General features: G+C 38.0%; 1 protein-coding gene across 3 annotated transcripts in view; it reads right to left on the bottom strand.

Moving 5' to 3' along the window:
• inpp5a (inositol polyphosphate-5-phosphatase A) overlaps positions 1-22,470 on the bottom strand; it is a 220,012-nt gene that overhangs the window by 126,594 nt on the left and 70,948 nt on the right. For all 3 annotated transcript variants that reach the window (XM_015033581.1, XM_015033583.1, XM_015033582.1), the window contains one exon: positions 3,921-3,962. In XM_015033581.1, coding sequence (XP_014889067.1) covers positions 3,921-3,962 — 42 coding nt within the window. The remainder of the gene's footprint in view (positions 1-3,920; positions 3,963-22,470) is intronic.

Below are 22,470 nucleotides of genomic sequence, written 5' to 3'. Positions count from 1 at the left end.
CATTCAAGGCCTCAAATAGCAACAATTCAAACAAATCAATAAAAGTTCAGTTTTATGATGAGATCTGGTGAGTGGATGGAAACTTCAGGCTGTTTGTGATGAGTTGGTTGTGACATCTGCCTGCTTAAGGCACGGCGACACTCGTCAACTTGAAAGTGACGTTTGGGTAGCAGAAGGCTGAAAATAAACCCATCTAGAAAATGCTTGGTGCTTTACACTGCAGGCCAAAAAAAAAAAAAAAAAAAAACCCAAATTAGCTTTGAAAGAAAAACAGTGGAGAGTTATTGTTTTGCAAAAACAATCAGCTGCAGCAAACTCTGTTGGATCATTTGTTAAAAAACATGGCTAAATCCAACAATTAATTAATTAGATATAATTGCATGACGTTCTTCTAATTCATGAACAGAAAATTAATGTCTGCCTCATATACAGCCATTCTTCTGTGCTTTTCTTCTTCAATAAAGCGGCGAATGGAAAATTTCTCTAGGTCAAACCACTTCCTGTTGAGAAAATATCACTAACTCAACCTTCAAAACCTGTTCTCGTCAACAGACTGGCTGCTACAACGTTTACACGCTACTATCACACACGATTATTTTTGGCCTCTGGGTGTCGATCTGTGACGCAAGAATTGCACAACTGCTGATGATCATGCATGATTTAGCTGTGGATCCACTGCTTCCATCTCTGCTGGAGGGATTCTTTGAATTGTGCAACTGTTACGAAGGCTGCATGTCGGCAGTATGCAATATCTTACATGTTATGCATTCAAACTCTGCTTGCCAATTATATATTTGGTTAGTTGTTTGAACTTTTACTTTCTAACCCTAATTGGATGTTTAGGCCACTCACCCAGGAAGAAGCCACACCCAGGTCAAAATATATGATGCAACAACATCGTTTGTTGATGTTTTTTACAAAAAACTGTGAGTTTTTGTTTCATGTAAGGCTGAAACGATCAAAGGGATTAATTATGATTAATCAATTATTTAAAATAATTGTCAAATAATTTAGTTATTGATTAATTTCTTAACTGGAGCATCCAGGATTTTTTTTAAAAAAAGTAATTTGACAACATGCAGAGTAAAATGTACAAAAATCTGTAAAAATGTTCCAGCCAGAACTCCTCAAATGGTCTCGTTTTAGCTTCACCTGAAGAAAGAAAAAAATCATGTCAATCACTTTTTTCTATCCAATTATAAATTGGCCAACATTGTATTGATGTTCAGTCATGCAGAAATGTCTGATCTCTTCATATGTTGATGTTAGAAGTATTTTTAGCTGCAGATGCATCCTTTGCTACAAATGATCAAGCAAACACTACGGGAATGCTATATTTTTTTTAATTTTGGGTAATAAAATTAATTTTCCAATATAAAAAAGGAATTTATTTATTTGCTAAATTTTTAATGTACGTCTAATATTGTATACAAAAGTTGTTAAATGCAAAATCTGCAGTACATGCCAATATTTCAATTCAATTAATCAATTAATAACAAAAACAATCATTGGTTGCGCCCCTGGTTTCCTGACACTAAAGAGGAACAAGAAAAAAAACACAGACTTTTTTTACATCTGCTAAATCATCAGAGACAAAGAAAGAAAAAGAATAGAGATTTTGATCAAACTGTTTTAAAAAGTAAAAGTACAGTTATTTGGCGCTCCGTCTCTAGCTGAGACCTTTGTGTGGAGTTTGCATGTTCCCCCTGCGGCCAGTGTGGTTTCTCTAGATACATCACTTCCTTCAGCCAGGCAACAAAGAGTTAACTGACCTCAGTGGACCCCATATTGACATCTAACTTTAACCTTACCACCAGACAAAAATGGGCTTTCTTAACTGATCGAAAGCTGAGTAAACGTATTTCTTAGCTACTTCATTTGTGCATTAAAATGACTGTTTTTGCTTCGTTATCTCATTCAGTCTCTCTTTTCTATCACTTTCAGCAGCACTTTCTGACAGCAGTCAGGAGGTTCAGCTGCTTCGCTTCCCTTAACACAGTGGAAACAGTTGTGGTTAGTCAGGGGTTCCTCAGCAGATGAAGCATTGTGACACGAAACATGACTGAGCTCAAACGTTTGTTAAAAAAAAAGAAGAAAAAAAAGCAATTAGGTCATGAAAATGACGAGATCCCAGCTACACCAACATAAGAAAATTATTTCCACACATCTGTGCTTCAGCTCTCATCTCCAGCTGGGAAACAAGGAGGAAATCACTCTGCAGCGTTTGTGGTCATATAGGCGCGTAGCAGCTGAAGGTGCAGGCAGAGGACACACCCATCATCTCACTCAGCACCACAGAAGAAGAACATTCTGACAAATGAATGTGTATTTTTTTATTTGCAAGACATAAAAGATTTCTTTGAAAAGAAAATGTCTTTGTTGTTTGTCTGGCTTCCAAAAGCATTGGCACACCCGGAAGTTTTTCACAAGTTTTCCTATTACTACCACAAACTTTAATGGGTTTTATCAGGATTTTATGTGATGGAAAAAAAAAAACCCACCAACCTCAAGTTAACGATTTTTATATTTAACTACAACTACAGGGTAAAGTTTCTGCCAGCTTTCAAGAAACAGACACCGAGATGTTTTCCCCTGTTCTTCTTTAGGAAGTAGCTTACAGTGTTGTGGTCAAGACCACCTAACCCGAGACCAAGACCGATCTCGAGTACTACAACACTGGTAGCTCATGCTCAGTCAGATTGGATAGAAAGAGCCTGAGAACATCAACTCAATAAGAGATATGTCTGGACTTTGACTAGGCCTACAATGTTCGTCAACATCTCAAAGGTGCAACACAAATAATCACCCGGCCGTTTTGTTCTCCTGTTCGAATATTAATTTTAAGTCGAGGTATCAGGGTGAAAGGGTTAAATGTATTTCTTTTCATTTTATTTTTATAATGTTGCAATTTTTTTTTCTTTTACTTCACAATTATGCACCACTTTCTGATTGAAGTTTGTGGTTTTAACCCAAAATGCTTGAGAGACATGAAGGATTACACACAAGAAGCAACGAGCAGCTGCAAACTCACAGTTCAAGCCTGAATCTTTACACATTAAAATAGATAAAAGATAAAAGTTTGACAGGCAGAAATGGAGATTTCTGAACCTGCAGGGTGACTCCAGGAGGTATTTCACTCAAACATTTTACAGATTTTAGATCACTGCCTCCCAAGTAAATAGAGAAAACAACATGGAAGCCATTTCCACAGTCACTGTAATCTGGGTCACAACACTCCTTTTCTATGTGGATTAGAAGCTAAACAATTTGAGAACCAATGGAAATCCTGTCAAATCTTTGACAAACTATCAATTTTCTTTGACACATCACTTTCACTTTATCATCTTCTGCTGTAGACGATCAAACTCTCCTTGGATTGTCAGTTTCCACCATTTTTGACATAAACTACACATAAAACCACAGTAAACCAGCAAATAGCTCAATGGAGACCTGCCTTACTGAGATAAAGAAAAAGTCAAAAGGAAGTGTTACCAAGAGGGAAATAAATCAAAACAAGGAATGAATATAAAGTTCACCCAGTTTCAAGAGGATTACATTTTTTAATTAAGTTACTTTCTACAATGACATTCTAATGTATTTCTTTTGTAATCTTGTTAAAAGTCCCCAAATTGAGCCATAAATCTTAATCTTAAATCAGGACAAAAAAACAACAATGTGTTTTATACACAGCGTTAACTAAAGTGTCGAACTCAAACTGTTATGTGACTAAAAGACCGAGTGGTTTTTAATGACAGGGAAAATGTTCAGAAATGACTTTCCACTAAGTGATCAATTTAAGACCTGATGGATGAAACCACAGAATCTATTCCTCTTTATAAGCAGAGACACTTGCATGCTGGGTAATGAAGTCTAATGCCATCTAAAACTGCTGAACTGAATATTTTGAGTTTGCGTCTTACCTCGAAAAATTCTTTCAGCCATACTTTCTGCAGATTTTCAGTCTGAAAGAAAAAGAAAAGAAACACAATTAATGGATTTTTTTTTTTAAAAACAAGAGATTGTAACGACTTTAAAAAGTCTTCAGATGTCAATTTCCATTTCCAAAATGTTCAACACCTCAGTGGAAGTGACCGCTACGAGGAAACCAGAAAGAACAGACGTGTTGCAGTGATTTCACCTCCAATAACTCAGTGTTGACACCATTAAAGCTTCACTTCCTTTGATCAAATCACAACATTTAATATCAATATTTCTGACTCATAGCCCTCTTCAGGAGACCCCAAATAAGCTCTTCTAGTGAAATCTTTCTTTAGCTTTCTAGCAAAAACTGGTCAACAATTGTGTGAGAATTTAAACAATTAATTGGATTAATCTTTTGTTAAAATAATTAACTATTTTAAAAACCATTTAATGGTTATTTGGAGTAAAAACAAAAAATATATCTCCTACTAAACAACTTTTACTTCAGATTTTTTATTATTTAATCTAAATAATGGTGACCAGATTAGACATTCACTGTACTGATGCTGAGTCCAGCAGAAATTAAGCTTTTCAGGTGAATTGTTGCTTAGCTGCAGATGCATCCTTTGCTGCAAGCGATCAGCAACTGAACACTGTTAATGCATTTTACGTGATTAAATGTTTATTCTCTTATTCAAAAAAGGATTTTATTTATTTGCATGTTTTAATGCATTTCTAAAATTGTAGAAAATCAGTTGAAGTGATTAAATGAAAAATTTGCACAATGTGCCAGTTTTTTATCCAAGTAATCATCAGAGTTATCCGTTACTACAATAATTGTGAGACGCAGCCAAATATGGTGTTTAAAGCACCTGAATTTCAACCACCTGAAGAAAAACCCAAACACTCAACCTGTGGAAAAATGACACTGAGCCCCACTGTGCCACTACCGTGTTTCACTGCGAGCATTGTGCCGCATCTTTTGGAGCTCATGTTTGATATCAGAGCATAAAAACCGTCTCCTGCAAAGTTTTGGGAGATTTTAACCAGGGCACGATGTTTTACTGGGAAGGAAAATATTTGGTCTGGGAAACCTACTCCTTCGGATTGTTGACCCATGCAGAACACAAGCAGAACTTCCTGGAAATGTCTGCAGCTCCCTCAGCCTCTTGGCAGCCTCTCTGACTACTTTCTGTTTTCATCTGTTTAAATACCAAGCAGGAAATCTACTGGTCGATTCACCTGCTGTTGATTTTAGGTTCTTGTTACCGAACAACAAGTTGTATTAAAAAGTACATGTGCATTTAAAATATTAGAGTAAATCACCTGGAAATGTTTCAGTGCATTTTAGGGTTATCCTGAAATTTCACCCGAAAGCTAAAAAGTCTTGTTAGTATCCTATAAAATGAAGCCCAAACTTATTCCCACAGATTTAGATTATAATTTAAATTTACTTTAAACCATTGGGGGTAGGAATAACATTGGGCTTCATTGTTTATTCTGAATATTTATCACCAACTTAAGAGTGAAAATGAGAAAACAGCAGGAAAATCCCTCCAGAACAGCTGAAATGTACTTAAAGTTGATAAGTTTTACCTTTGATGGAGACAGGAATGTATCTTACTGTAACAATAAAAAAAAAAGGACAATTCTTTTATTATCAGTACCTGGTTAACTCGGACATCCAGGTGCTACGCTAGCACCTGGATGCTAACACAGAGCAATAATTTCATGCTGTGAAAAAAAAAAAAAAATCGGGCCTAAATTCAAGCAGTCACCAAGGTTGGAATTTGTACTGTTGATTAGGGCTGAAATAATTAATAAAATTAATAAAGTTAGATCACTAATTTAGTTAGCAATCTAACTAAATTAGTTAAGTGATTAATCATAAACTGGGGTACATAGACTCTAAAAATGTCAACTTCTTGAAAGAACAAAACTCTCAGAGCAGAAACTGAGCCAAAACTGTACCAGAAATATATACATCTAGCATTTAAGATATAAAATAAAACTTATTTGTAAATATGTCCTAACCAAACCTCCATTGTTTTAGCTTCACACAGTGCAAAAAGAAAATTATAGCAGGTACCTTTTGCTATCCAATTATCAATCGATTTAGCTGTAGATGCATCCTTTGCTGTAAATGATCAAACGTTCAGTAAAGAATGCTGTTATTGCATTTTAGGCAATAAAATGTTTACTTTCTTATTTTAAAAAGGAGTTGAATTGTTTCTTTGCATCTTCTAATGTATTTCTAACATTGTATGAAAAGTGCTAACATGTAAAATCTGCAGAATGAGAGATTTTTACACAATCGTGAGAACAACTGATAAATTAATCGACAACTAAAATAATCACCCTATTTGTTTCTCTTCAATTATATTATCTTTAAAGGTCAAAACCTTTCCAGGGCCTCTCACCATCTTTTTTTTGCTTTCCCTCCAGCTTTCCCCTCCTCTTTAAAAGGCTATTCCCAGACCTGGACTTCATTTAGTCTGCGTGGTGGAAACAGACGCAGGGCCCTGGGCAGTCTACCATTTAAGGAGAGATCTCCCAATGTCGATAACTAGGTCTGATGAACGACCGTGTGTGTGTGCATGTGTGCGCATGTGTGTGTGTGCGCGTGTGTGTTTGAGGCAAGAGAGAGAGAAAGTTTGCCCTTACTTGACCAGTCTATAATAAGAACACTTGGGGGATTCACAGGCTTTGTTGGCATTTGTTACAAAAAGCAAATACATTACAAAAGTAGGCTCTTTGGCCCAAGATGGCAACCAGGCAAAAAGCTAAGCGAATACTTCAATAATGCGATGAGTTGTATGGTAATTACTTTAAACTAAAATAAGAACTCCACAAAATCCAGCAAATGGGCTTTACTTCCAAAACTCTCAGTGCTGGAAACACTCCACAAACAAAGAGGTGTTTCAATGGGATGTTCAGTAGTTGGCGGTGATATTGTTCACGTGCTCATATTGCAGATATCCTCGATAAACGCTTCACATCAGTCTGAATACAAGAATACAGCAGATCCCCGAGTCCCGATATTTCCAGGATTTAAGACCTCAATCACCCACAAACAGATGAAATCTACGGATACTTATGACTGTATTTTAATAGTTCAAACACCAAATATGCATTAATATGTTCAGCAGAAACTGTCTCAGTACAGTAGGAAAAACCAAAGAAACATTCAACTTTTTCATGGCACTGCTCATAAATCTAGCATCAGCGAGGAATAAACATTTTTCTGTTTGAAATAAAAAACAACATTTTTGCTACAATTCTTTATGTTAACATGAACCATGCTCAGTCCACCCTGATTAAAAGACACAGAATCAAATGAGCTAAAGAGGAAATGCTTGTCAAATGTTAGTGTTACAAAGCGGCACCTGAGTCCTGCAGGGCTTGGTGAGTGTGTGCGCCGTCCCAATCTGAGGCAGATCAGACCGAGTGTGGCTCTATATAAGGAAACGAGCAGCGGAGCCTGTCGTTAGTCACAGGGACGGAGGAAGAGACGGAGAGTGAGACAGATGCAGACGTACAGAGGAACAGACAGGTTCCGACCTTGGAGATGCTACCAGACCTCCATGGTAATGAACACACAAACAAACAGAGTTATGTACTGCTGAAACGATTAATCAGATTAATAGTGATGAATTGATTATTGAAGCAGTCGTCAACTAATTTAGTGGTAGATTAATCGTTAACGAGAATATACAGACTCGGAATAAGGGCCATTTATTGGGAGAACGACTCACTCAGAGTAGTAATTGAGCCAGAAGTCTACAGAACATACCGGGTTTCCTCCAGTGGATTATAAGCCTGGCGGGCCACCAGGCTTTTCTTATGCCGCCCACCAGGCTAACCACTGCTTATTTTTTAAGTGTTTTTAAAATGTTTGCATTTTTGAAGACTGTTGGCTACATTTGTATATTTTAATATATTTCTAATATTGTATAAGAAAAATTTATATGAAAAATCTGTAGAATGTGTTAATTATTTTCATTTTAAATCGATTATTTGATTGAATATTCAATAACTATAGAGTTATGCCCTAATGTTTTGATTCTGACCTTGTAATACCTGATGAAACTAACAGCCTGTTTTCACCTCTTTCTTTTGTTTCTGTTACATTTTATATAACACCACAAAACAATAAACGCGTCCCGGCGACAGTTTCTCAAACGAGTCTTTAAGTATATCATCACCAGACCCTGGAGATCTTTTCTCCATCATCCCAGATAAGTCCGATGCTGCGGCTTTGATGTGCAGCAAAGACGGTTCTGGGGAGCAGATGTCGGACTTGCTGGGGCGGCTCAGAGGAGCGCCAGCGGGGGCCCTCTGAGGCCCGACAAATTGGGCTAATAAGAGAAGAGACGTTTATATCTGCAGCCTCGGATCCAAGCCGCCCACCCTCGACTCGTCACAAGTTAATTCGGAGTTAATTAGAAAGTGGAGCTCCGCAGACGGGAGGGTATAAATAGACCCAAACCATGCGCTGCTCCTCTTCATCCTTCAGAGGAACTTTCACTCGCTCACTTGTCTCCACCTCCCGTCTCGTCTCTGTTTTCTGAGGATGGCCTAGATTTCACGCCCTTTGAGGAACGAGGCTGCAAAACAAATCAGGCTTAAAATTCAAGCCTTCCCAAAAGGTGGGATTTAAATGTCTGTACTGTTGACTAGGGCTTAAACGATTAATCACGATTAATCGATTAGTTAAATGATCATTAACTAGTTTAGTAATTGATTAATCTGTAACTGGAGTACATAGACTGTAAAAATGGCAAAGAACAAACTCAAAGCACTAATTAAGCCAAAAATATTAACACTTTGCATTTAAGATGGAAAACCTTGTCTGTAAATATGTTCAACCCAGAACTTGTCAAGTGGCATTTTTAGCTTCACTTGGTACAAATTCTGCAAAAAAAAAAAGATCCAATTAAGAACCTTTTGCTGTCCAGTTATTAAACAAGAAAATAAACAGATTAGTAGACAGTAGTTTTTGCTGCAGATGCATCGTTTGCTACAAATGATCAGGCCTACAATAAAGAAATGTTGTTTTATATCAGCCAATCAAATTTTTATTTTCTCATTAAAAAAAAGAATTAGCCTTCTGCATCTTTTAATGCATTTCTATATTGTTTTAAAAAGCTTATGTGGTTAAATGAAAAAATCTGCACAATGTTAAATTAATCGTCAGAATAATCAATTGCTAAAATAATCATTATTTGAAACCCTGTTGATACCCAGAGGACTAGCAGAACTGTCTTCCTGTCCAAACTGGGACAAAAACAAAAGCAAAACTCTGGACAGTCTTAAACAGTTTACCACAAAAACCTTAAAACATATTTGCATCCCTTTAATTTGTTATGCTTGGTCATTCTAGAACCAGAAAGTAGATCATTTTACTGGGATTGTTTATAAAAGAAAACAATTTGTGGTATGACGCAAATTTGTATTCAGCCCCCTTTACTCTGATAATGATAAATAAAATCCAGTGAAACCATGTGGAAGAAGGTTTTCTACTCAAATGAGACCAAAATCCCAGAGAGGCACATGGCAGTGGCAGCATCATGCTGAAATATAACTTATGGAGTTAAACGACATCACTTTATTTTCATTTCACAACTATATGATCTACTTTCTAAGGATTAATTAGAAAAAAATAAAAATCCATTGAAGTTTGCGGATGAAACATGAAAAAATGCAATAAAGTTACAAAATGCACCATACAGACATCGGGGTTTTTTTTTATAAGAGAACTAATTTCTTTACCCCTTTTATTTTTAGTTGTACTAAACATAAAAGGATCAACCGCATCAGCGTAACTAGGCCACCATCAGAGTGTTTTCTCTGGGCTGCAGGAATGACTGTCTTGTGACAAGATATTTGCAACTTGCAATCTTTGAGCTGAGCTAATGTCACGCAAACCACTGAAGCCAAGCATGCTGTGGAAAAAAATTGCTTTTCCATTAAAACCAGCACAAGGGGACGGCCCTTAAATGAGTGGAAACACACCTTCACACCCAGAATAACTCACTAAAGAACGCTTGTTTCATATTCTTGACTCTACTTGCAAAGGAGGAGTTTTTACTTTCAGTTTCAGTACTGCAAACACAAAACCAGGACTCCTGCTGAAAACAGACAACCTATGTGTCTATAATTAGGACTATCCTAACGTTAATTCAAACCATAATTTTCACAACGAACATGAAATGGAGAAGAGTGGGAAACTCCCTTCTGCTTTCCTCTGAGCAGACATAGTCAGGTCATAACCATCAGAGACTCAGAGGTCGTGACCTGAAGTGGACAGGCTGTTCTTTCCACTGGACGTGGACACACAGGGTCTTCTTCCACCAAGCACTCAAACTGAAACTCATTCTGTTCTATAGCACCAAAATGTAGGTTCCGTTCACACCAACCCCGTTTAGGCCTCTTTAATCCAACTCCAGTCCGTTTGCTTAGAAAATCTGGTTCGTTAGGGGAGGTGTGAACACGTAATCAAACTCTGATGCGGACCAAATCAGCAAACTCTGGTCTGCTGATTTGGTGCTTGCTCAGCTTAAGTGATTAGAAAACATATGTGAACGCCCTGTGGACTGGAGACCACTCCAAAAGCAGGAGGTGAACTACAGCAGAGCATTCTGGGTAAATACAACCAAAACAAACATGTCTTGTGATAGTTTTAGAAATGGCTGGTGGGCTTTTACCAAAGACAAAGTTAGAAATCCTACAACCACTAAAATCTGACCCTGCTCCATTGTTCTTTACATTTCTTAAATAATGAATTTGAAGGTGTTTCCTTTAGTGGTTCTTGGTGCAGCGCCACCACAGGTGAGGAGGGGAACAGATTTTTCAAAAGGTTTAGTTTGCTTCACTCAGTGCAGCAACAGAAAATGTAACAAATGTCTCAATTTTGGAAGAACTAAACAAACTAGAGATGCACAGATAAGGAAAATTTGGGCCAATAACCGATATTTACCAATATTTTTCAATGGAACAAAAACAAAAACAAATGCCACATAACCAACATGTTTCGCCTCCTGAAACATAAACGGTGATAAGATGGATATAAATCTTGGTTATTCACATCGGCCCAGTTATAGTCACTGGACCGATAGCAAAATGTGAAAAAAAATTACTAAGTACCATAAGGAAAAACTGACTGTGTCCCAAATTCTTGCTTTTAAAAATAACTGAATCTGTTTGTTGTGCAATTATTCAGCTCTGCAGTTAAAATAAATCAGTAAAACCACCAGATGATTATCCTTGTAATCAAAAAGTCTCCAAAAACAATTGCTTTCTTTCCTAAGCAAGTAGAAAAGATACTAATGTAAAAGAAAAAAAAAAGTAGGTCTGCTGGTTAAAGACTCTATAATTGATAAGAGAGAGTGGAGATGAGCAGCCTTAAAAAAGCTCCGGTTGCTTGGTTACATACGAGTCCACCGCTGGGAAAAACAGCCAGGTTTAACATCTAACCTTCAAACCAAAACACAACGAAGGCTTGAATACAACCTGAAAATGTATTGTGCAGTTTTTATTAGACAATACAGATCAAGAATTATTTTTAAAATAAATCCATTCTGAACAGCAGCACTTCCTGTCCACCCAGAAACTCCCGCACAACGTCTTGACTCATCAGCCTCACCAGACAAGCCGAACACAGCCACTGTGAGGTCAAGTGAGTTTGACCTCAATCTGCCTTACAAACTGAGCAGCAGAGTCAGACGTCTGCAGAATTTATAGAAGCGAAGAAGATGGAGGAAAATCAGGCAACAAGTTCACCAAAATGCATAAATCATATATAAATTTATTTGACCAGTGCCAGATTGTGTCTGTTGGTTGTCAGAACACTTTGATAAGAACAATTTTTAGGGACAATTATTGATGGCAAAAGCCAGGTTTTCCCCAAAGACTGGATGCTGTGCAGCCAGACAGTTTTTCTTTTCCTTTTTCACTCATGGTCAGTTGTTATGATGCCCAGCCATCTGGAGGCAGCTGATTGACATCTCAAACAATACCTGACTTTTCAAGAGTTGAAAAGGAGTCTCATGTTAACATGTCATAAGAGTCAGACTGTCATACAGCAACAGTCTTCAGTCAGAGGCTACTTCAGATTCGATGCAAGACTGACTGCTACTGGAGGTAATTTTTTCTTTGTTGCAATTCTGACAATCACTGACACTGGAAGACATCTTAAAAATACATAAACCAAACAACCAAAACTACAAATAAAATGGATACTGAAGTCACTGGATCAATAAAAGGTTCAGCTGAGACCAAGGCACCAGACTTTTGTCATCCAGTCTTTGGTAGAAAAGAGAGACATGAGAAAAACAACCAACCAAATGGAAATTATCAAGTTCAGTTTTAATTTATCATGCGATTAATTGATTTATAGAATTGGGTTCAACCTGGAGTTAATAGAGCGGTGACAGGAAGTAAAAACTGGTGAAAATAATTTGTATATTTAATTCTGTGCAAATGGAGCAGCATTTTTCCTGCTTACAGCAGAAAACTTGATTTCATTTCATCAAATCAAACTACACCACAACGCATGATAACACACTGATCTGAACACCTGATTTGTGGTGCGAAAATGCAGCAATAAAATCTGAGTCTGGCTTTACAACATTGACGTGTCTGGAAACAAAACCCTCATAAAGCTTGTTTTCCCAAACTAATCTTCCCACTGCTTTGATGTGCTAGCATACTTTTCCTCTTACGAACAAGACCCCAAACACTTCCTAGGTAAAAATAAAGCCCACTTGGCTTTAGGATGAAAGGAGAAGTATTTACCATCTTGTTTTTTTTTTTTTTCCTGTGCATGAAAAGCTAGAGTGTGTTTGTGTGTTGACAAGTTGTTTGAAAGGAGGTTATTGGCTTTCAAGGGAGCACGCAGCAGACTAAAAATACCCTGGCTGGATGGAGCTGGAGGTCCGGAGAGGAGGGAGGGGGTCCGATGAAGGAGAATAGGCTGACCCAGAATCCTTCAACAGGTTGGAGCCGGAAACAACTCTTCCTCCGAGTCGCTCTGCAGAGGCCGGCTGGCACAGAGGAAGGTCCCTCCTGTGTGTCATGCAACTCCACATCAAAGAGGCTCATTAAGGAATTAATTAGAGCAAAGCCGGGCTGAAACCTTAAATTAGACCGAGGCTGGCTCCTGTGAGATGGTCTTCATCCATCAAGAGAGAAAAGGTAGAAGTATGGAGGAGGTATGCTTCAAACAAAGTGTTTCATGTCTCCCTACAGCGCTCTATGCCCACATGTTATATTCATATCACCATGAGACGAATTATCTTACAGGAAAAGGCAACGAGAAGGATCATCCACCTGCACAAAACTTCAAAGTCTACTGTTACAAAACTCATGCATCCAGATTGATCCACTTAATCTGTACTTTCTGTCTGAGCAATTATCCTTCAAATTTCGACGAGTTGAAGCCTAGATCTGCAATAATTTTGACAAAAACAAGTATTAAATTAACCTGTTTAAAAGCTGCAGTGAAGAAAAACATTTCAGTAATGGGGGAAAAAAAAGAAAAGACATTTTTCTGAGTGTTTCATTTGACTGAAGTGTCAACCAAAGAATCTGATATCCTTATCTGCAGAGGTTTTTAATCTCTTCCTTTCTGCTCATTCTCTGGGTTTATACTGCCAAGTATAAAAACCTGTTGCAATAATTGACATTCAGTTAATCATGGGACAGACTAAAATTAGCTCAATAATTTCCATTTTGATGATTAATCATTTTTGGAGGGCAGCTTTGTTCACAGATACTGAGTTGTGCTGTTCACTTTGAATTTTGACAGTTTTTTGTCCCTGGAGATCAGGAGTTGATGAAATCATCTGACGAGACAAACTGACTGACCTGCTGTCAAAGTTGGAAAATCAAACGTTCTAGAAATTATTTGGTACCCAAATACGATCTGCCTTGATTATCATGTGATGAGAATGATATACAAATGATTATTCAAAAGCAGTAAACTACTGAAACCTTCAAGAACATCTTCAGATCTCAAGAAAACTTTTTTTCTCTATCAGTTTAACGCTACATACAGTGCTCTCAGTAACGGTCAATACAAGAGGTGTAAACATATTTAGATGAGACCTTTGGAAAAAAACTATAACTGCAACAGACTGAGGAGTTACAGCAGGTTCGTATCCTGACTGGAAATCCCCATCATTTTTGAAAACTCACCACAGTTAATCCTTTGAACAGAGACTCGACTTTCCCATGAACCTTAGAGCTTAAGCAGAAAAACTGGCTACAGTTTCATTCCTGATATTTGTACACTGCAAAAGCACAAAATCCTACCAGGTATGTGTCTAGTGTCTAGTGCAAATATCTAGTACACTTGAAATAAGACAAAAGTAACTTTCAGCAAGATATAGGAGCTTGTTTCAAGTCAATAATTTCCTAATATTGATGAAGACATTTTTCCTATATTATAAGTTGCAATGCATTATTTCACTGGCAGATGATTTCCCTTGTAGCTGGTAGTTTTTCATCAATATTAAGAAATTAACTTAAAGCAAAGCAATCTTCAAGCACTATAATCATAATGGTGTAATAATGCACGAGGATATTCTTAAAAAGAGAATAAACTTCAAATTCTAAAGAACATTTAGGATTAAAACTGGAAGATATTTTAAATATCCAAAATAAATAAACAAAACTTCAAATAAAATGAATTTTAACATGTCTGTAAACAAAACTGTCCTTCAAAATAAGAGCTAATTGAGGCCAAAGCACCAGACTAAAAACTTCTGGTAGAAAGAGAAATTGAATTATCACAACAGCAAACAAAAATGTGCTTATTTTTGAATTTAATAGAAACACATCACTCTGCGTCGAATGAGTCTGTGACAATGTATAATTTCCTCCTTTATTCAGATGTATCTGAATGATCATGTTTATGCAGCCCATGCATGAAGCTTGACGAGTGAATCAACACTGCAGTCAGCTGGGATTTGTGTCACCAGCAGACAGAAAATTATGGCACTCAGAAACCACAGCTGTAAGAGCTGAAAGCCTTTTCCCCTCTCAGCATGAGGGTGTGAGCTCCTCTGCCTCATGCTGTGGTTCAGGATCCATCAGGACAGAATCACCAGATTGTTGCAACCAGATTGTTGATCTCTGCAAACGGAGGAATATTTTGCATTACATCATAATCGGCTTTCTACTCCAAGACGCAGATGTGAAAAATGCTGCATTGTGCAATCCACCGCAGCCTGAAGGGACCTCTGACAAAGCTGTTATCTCAAACACACACACACACACAAAAAGTGTGCGTTCTCCCACTCACACCTCTGCCTTGGTGTTACTCAACACACACCAGCAAACTCTGCACCGCAACATGATGCAAATATCTCTTCAGCACAAAGCTACAACCATGAGATCATTGACAATTCGAGTTTTGCATGACGAAGCATTTGGATTGGATACCCAAGAGATCGGGACAATTTCCTTCAACCAACTCTGATCGGCGATCTGGACCTTTTCTTGTTGATTTTTATTTTGTACATGAAACCAAACAGAACAACAGGATATAAATATAAGTGAATACATAAATGAAAACGAGGCCCGTCCAGCATTTCCAGATGATAAAAGCACCAACAAAATGGGGCTCGACAGTGGAGTGGGGTACTTCGGTCAATAATTAGGCCAATAACCTGGTTTTCACTCCTTTCTAATAATATTTATGGCAGCATCTTTTGGGTTTAGGGATGCATCCAGTCTGAAATAATTAATCAGATTAATTGATTACTGAAATAACTGTCAGCTAATTTAGTCATCCATTTATCGTTAACTGGAGTTTATAGGCTCAAAAAAAGCCAGTTGGGGAAAGAACGTATTCCAAGCAGAAATTATTTAAAAACTGTACAGAAACTATAAACATTTTGCATTCAAGATAAAATGGAAAGTCACCTGGTTCAGATTCTGTATAAAAATTAAAAAAAAGATCTGGAGCATCTTTTCCCAACTAATTATTAATCCGTTAATCCAACAAATATTATGAATTATTCTATTACTGAAGTTTAGTCAAGCAGAAAGGCCTGAGCTGATAAGTATTGTTCAAAGTATTTTTTAAGCTGCAGATTCAAATGATCAAATATTCACTAAAGGAAATGAAAACATGTTCCGATTTAAAAAGGAAACATTTATTCATTGACATCTTTTAATGCATATCCAATACTGAATTTTTAAAAAGCTGGAAAAAAATATTCACAATGTTCCATGTTTATATATGATTAATCGTCAAAATAATCAATAATCAAAATAATCGCTAGTTCCACTGTTGATGCATATTAAGGTGTATTTAGGATTTGAACTGTTAAAATAGTTATAGTTATAAACGTTTTTAGAGTATTTGTGTATTTCAGTTATTTGTGGGAGGTTGTGGGGATTTCGGGATTCCACTATATAATGATGCATTTGGGGTATTTTTTTTCCTATTCTTCCCCAGACTGATACCTTTGTTCAAAGTAGACTCTTTAGATCTTCTGTAAATCCTCTACTTCGAGCAGCTGGATCTCATCTCCGTTTAATCACACTCAGGTGTGAACTTACGAAAGAAACCTGAATTTAATTAAAGAAGTAAATAGTTTTAAAAAATACATTTATTACATCCTCATCCTGTAGCAACTACAGTTTCTGTTTTAATTTACTCCATTTAAGTTATTTCTTTGTATTCAATGATGTCACCAACATAAAAAAGGCACCAAATATTTTCCAGAAAAGGTTTGCCTATAAAAGTTGAACAAACATCAAGCAGGGGAAGAGCAGAACACCCCGACAGTCGATGCAGGGGATGCAGGGCGTTTCATGCCAGAGTCTAATTACCATCGAGGATAAAGACTGTCTCTAGTGAGGAGGCCTGCTGTGTTTGCAGGATGTTTCACACGCTGTAATTACAGAGCTAACGGCTGATGGAAAACCTATGATCAGATTATCGAAAACAATATGATTTATACTTTTTCCTAACATTTCTGAGGTGATTTAACCTCCTTATATTTTCTCTAGAATGAGCGACTAAAAATTAGTATTACTAACCTGTTAGACAAAGTTATTTATACTTTCATTTTGTCTTTTACGCTCTCTGACACCCCGTAATTAACAGAAGGGCAATTTAAAAACAACTCGATCTGCAGGAACAAGGACTCAAACAAAAGTACAACTCAGTAGATCATCACTAAAGAAATTCATTTATGTTGGATATTCAACTCAAAAAGTTACACATCTGTAGATTTATCACACAGAGTGATGTTAATGACATCCTTCACAAGAGAGGTGAGCTCCAAAAGCTTATAGGTGGAGAAGCTGAGTTACACAATAAAATATATCGACAGAAAATTAAGTGGAAGAAAAAAGTGTCTGAAAAAGGTAAACGAGGATCATGTAATTGTCTCTTTTCTTTAGCTTTCCTCGAGACAAAAATATCACCCAACTGAAAAGAGTGCATGGATATACATTATATGCACTTGGCTATCCTTGTAACACTTTTTCCTTCCACTCAACTTTCAATAAATATGTTTGGGTTCAGCAACTTCTCAAGTTTAAGCTTCTTAAGCCTTAACCTTTTTGTGGCAATGACTGTCTGCTTGATAACTGTCAAGTCTGCAATCTTCCTTAACATTTTGTAAGCGGAAATATATTAATCATCATTAAAAATTTATCCTTATGGGCGTGGAAGTCATCTACAATCCATAATCATATAAATATATCACTGTGCATTATACGAGTACTAACGTTTTAAGGAAATTACTGAAATACATTCATGTCCTCATCTTTGCAACACTGTAATTTCCTTCTGGGAATTTAGTTTAAGTTTTAATAAAAACAAAACAAAGCAAAACAAAAAAAAAAAAAACAGCTGGGTGATTTTGAAGGAGTTAATCACCCAGGAAAAATGTATCTATTTTTTCCAGGAAAGTAATGAGCGACAATTACTTCCCAGCAGAGTCGAATGACTTTCCACATAAAATAAAAATAAATGCTGCAGACGCCTGGTTACCATCTCTGTAAGCAGAACATCTTCAAAACAAGAAAAGGTTGAATATGTTTAAGGTTCAGGTTAAACCGGCAGTTTTCAGTCGGTTTCTCCTCCATTGCAGACATAAATGCTGACAAATGCAACTCTGTGGAGGTTAATCCTAATGTTTACTTTGCTCCCAATGGAGCCATTACACAGAAGGAGCTGACATGGCTGCTTCGCTTTTCAACATTATAGGAATCCTCAGAGAAGATCACGGTTTCTTTTCCCCAAAAATAACTTTTCCCACGGATTTTTGGGGAGTCCCATTTAAACCTGCGTATCTGAGTTACTAACCCAAGTAAAAACATAACGCCACTGGTCCCATGACCTCAAATAATCTGCCCCACTGGAAACCCAGGAAAGGTCACGGACTATTTATTTGTCCTAATAGAATCACGTGACAAAGAGCAGGAAATCCCCGACAGTCCCAAAGCCACAGGAGACAATTTTTCTAGTCCTGCTCCATCTTTCTTTCTAGGCAGGATGAAACCTTTACGCTAATTTTTCTGCAGCTGTCACTTTCGATCTGGCTCAAAAACAAGGAGGAGAAACAGCAACAAGTTCAGACGGTTTATCAGTTAAATACTGAAGAGGCTTGTTCCATTTACTCTTTTCTTCCCTGGACTTCTCTGATGGATCACAGGGCCAAAGATCTGTTTGAACCTGAGCATTGCGTAAATAAAAGCCTTAAACGTTTCCATTTAGCTTTAGAGTACAGGATTAATGAAACTAAGTACACCTATGATTCATTCCCAAATAGATGCCCACGCTTCTCAACCCCCATCCATTAGATTCACATCATTGTCAGGGAGTTTAGACCCAGTTTTCGTCACAATATCGTTTTACTTTTACTTTTTACTTTTATGCAAAATTCACATTTTCCACATTTTTGTTCTTCCACTCGGCTCTCTGCTTCTAAAAGAAAAAAAAAAAGAAAAACACCCAGTCTGGGTTTCTGGGAATAAGTTTGTTTTTTGGTGCCTTAAAAATGATCTGTTTCAACAACATCTGGAATGTAACGTCACAAATCAGCAGACGCTGGCCCGTTACCTAGCAACCCCAGCGAAGCCAACCCGTTGCCTAGCAACCCCAGTTCGTACTACATTAAAGTGCAAGATGCTTGCAGCTCTAGATATGGAGAGCCGGTAAACACTAAACTTCCTGTTACAAACTAACTAAATAAATATGTAATTTAAAGCGGTAGTATTATGTAAAATTGACTTTTTGAGCTTTACATCATGTTACAATCTAAAAGATACCTGTAGTGTTGCTTTGATTCTTTCATGCATGTTTGAGAAATCCTTTAATCACCATTCGGCTGTGCAAAACGCCCGGGCGGACCTAGGCGAAGCTCCTCCTCAGAGCTGCAGTTTAAAAGCTTTCGAGCTTCTGCCTCAGCTCCTTCAGACTAGCCAGCAGCAATTAGCAAACACCTGGTAAGAACTGCACATCTGCTGAGCTCATTATACGAGATACTTCTCAGTGCAACGCTGGTAAAAGTGTTAATAAAGCGTTAGAGATGTTATCATGACTTCCTGAAGGTGGAGTTTCAAAAAGAAACAAAGGCCAAATTTCGAAGCATTAAATTACAAAGTCAAGGTTATTTTAAGTCATGTTTGATACAGTATTTTTATAACATCTGAAGGTAACATCATTAATAGATTTTCCTAAAAAATGGCTCTATATGCCTGGAAAATACACAATACTGCCCCTCTAAGTATGACTTAAATGCTTTGACTGCTAACCAAATACTGACTAGTGTTCGGCTGGCCTAAAAACACATCCTGAGGGACTCCACCCAACATGGTTCTGTTAACACTTTCAAGAAGACAAAATCCTAAGAAACCCATGCATAATTTAGGAGGAGAAGAGAGAGTGCAAGAATGAGGCTGCGGCATACTTTCTCTGGCTTTAAAACGCAACTCAGAAGCTTTCCATCTCTCAGGGCATCTGTGAAGAAACGCTCGACGGGAATAGAGAAGGATCTTTGCTCCTCTATATCCGGATGTTTGTGCATAACAGCTACAAGTCGAGCACTGACTGTAAAATTGATCCTGCCGGATGGGTGTTGTTGTCAGGCACATTAGCAGTATTGATTCAATAAAAGTAACAAAAGCAGAAGGAATTGTGGCATTGATCTTGGCGAGCTGCAACAGTGAAACACAAGCAAACCTGTGTTACTGCAAACTACAATCTCCAAGTGCAGCTGTGTGTGTGTGTGTGGGGGGGAATTATTTCAAATGTCAACTATAGGGTGTGGCGACTACAAGAGCATGAAATTAACTCTTTCAATATTTCAAGACTCTTTCACGGAAACTCACGCAGGGACATAGTTCAGAAACACAAGCAGCAGTCAGACCAGTTGTTTTCATCGTCCTAAGGAAATAATGCAGAGGTTATTTGTCAGGAAAAAATGTTGAGCAGAAACCAGTTCACATTCCTTGTGGTGAGCTATCAGCAAACTCATGCAGAAGGACACAGACTCAGGACTCAGAGGCCTCCAAGATATTTAGGAAACATGTGACTGTAATTTCTTAGAGCTGCGAGAAACTGCAAAAAATGCTTGTGATCAAATTAAATTTTACTGTATTTGAAATACAAACTTGCTGTACACATTTCTGTTTTTGCGTCATCGGATCAGCTCTGCGTCATCAGTTTGTGTTGTTTGTTTCTCTCTTTGTCCAAACTTGCAGGTTAAAAGGTCTTAAACCTTGGTTCACTCTTTAATCGAGAGGTTAAAAATTGAGTAATAATAAAACATCGTCAAAGATTCTGATGAACATTTAACACTGAAAACGTAAGGCGTTTTAAATACCTAAAGTAAAGAAACAAAATAACACAAAAGCAACAAACAACATAAAGTATTAAATTTCTGTAAACAAAATTGTCCTTCAACAAAAACAGGCTAGTTGAGACCAAGACTGAAAATTTCTTTCATCCAGTTCTTGGCAGGAAGAGAAAAAGCAATAAATCAAGTAACTGGAAACTGTTTTGCTAGTTTTAATTAATCAAGTGACTGATTTATAGCTTAATATGACATAACAGGCTCTGAATTCTCCTTTGTCTTCACCATAATGGCACCGCTACTGTAAAAGTAAGCCAAGTGGAAGTGGAAGTGTTTGAAACCCATCCTTCAGCCCACTGCTCTGTGACGATAGCATGTGGTTGAACGGGAGGAGAGTCACGTCTCTCTCTGAACCATAACTATGACTCGTCACTCACATCAGGTTGAGCTGCTGCCCTAAATCAAGTGAACTCTCGACAGGAACCAACAGGAAATGGTTAGGAGTAGGAGGAGAAAAACAAGGCGATGTCTACACAACAGGTTACTCTGCACACAGCTCTACTTCCTGTGCAGGGTTTGAACTCTCTAGAACGGAGCTGAAGCTCCTGATGAGGTCATCAGATCACCTCTGCATCATCAGTCTCACAGCTGTTTTTTCCTCCCTTTGTCCAAGCAGTCCTCCCGCCTCCTTGCATGCAGTTTTTTTTTTTTTTTCCATCTTCCCTCCTTGTAGAGCAGTGTGTTATCTCATGGCGTTGTCTGCATGCAGCATCCTGTTTGCACTGCTGCAGGACAAACATCGTCTCTGTGTGACGCCGAAGACGTTCCGCAGGCTGTCAGGTTTTCAGAGTGGCCCTGATATCTCTGTAATTGGGTTCTTCCTGCTGGGGGAGTGAGTGGGGAGTTAAAAGAAAAATTTTTTAAAGTGGGCGAGTAACAAGTGGGTGAGGGAGTGGGGGGGTTACTGGTTTCCATTTCCACCAGAGCCTCGTTAAAATGCACGATGGGGGCTCTTCAGTCATTTCATTCATTTGGAAAAGTATAACCTGCTCCTATGACATGTCCAAAAACAAACTGAATCATTTGTTTATGTTTTAACGTCTCTGCATAAAAAGGCTTAAGTGATTAAATTAAAAAACTGCAGAATGTGCCAAGTTTTAATCCGATTAATCGTCAGAATGATTGATGGTTAAAATAAACGTTAGTTGCAGCCCTAAGCATGTTCCAAATCGTCCCTCATTTCAATGTTTTCCCCTCAGCGGTGATCTCCACAGGAGACAGAAAACCAGGCCTCCAAAATAAACAAAGAGAGAGGTGCTGCCGTGAAAAACCCGGGAGAAAGAGTCACACCTCGGGTTCACCACATAAGGTCCCCGGCTGCGAGAAACACCCTGGACAGCGTCCAGGAAAGACATCTGACCAGAGCAGACGCAGAACATGGGTGTTAAGCTTTGTGTTGGACTGCTAATGAGAAACTTCCCATGGATTTGGCCCTGCATCCGAATTATTCTCCGTGCCCCACCTCTCCTTCCTGAATAAAACTTCTTCTCTTCTTGCTGCTTTCAGGTTTTCCCCGTTTGCTTCCACAGACGTCCCGATGCTGCGGAGGCGCACGGCGTGAGTTGCAGCCCCGCGTACGCAACACCGCGCTCCTCTTTGTCGCCTTCCTTTTTCACCATGCAACGCTCACTCGTATGTTTTATGGCAACTCTTGAGCAATTTCACAACT

The sequence above is a fragment of the Poecilia latipinna genome, unplaced genomic scaffold (genome assembly GCF_001443285.1).
Source record: "Poecilia latipinna isolate Pla-1442-1.1 unplaced genomic scaffold, P_latipinna-1.0 Scaffold273, whole genome shotgun sequence".
NCBI classification, from domain to species: Eukaryota; Metazoa; Chordata; class Actinopteri; order Cyprinodontiformes; family Poeciliidae; genus Poecilia; species Poecilia latipinna.
This window is presented reverse-complemented; position numbering and strand designations above follow the sequence as displayed.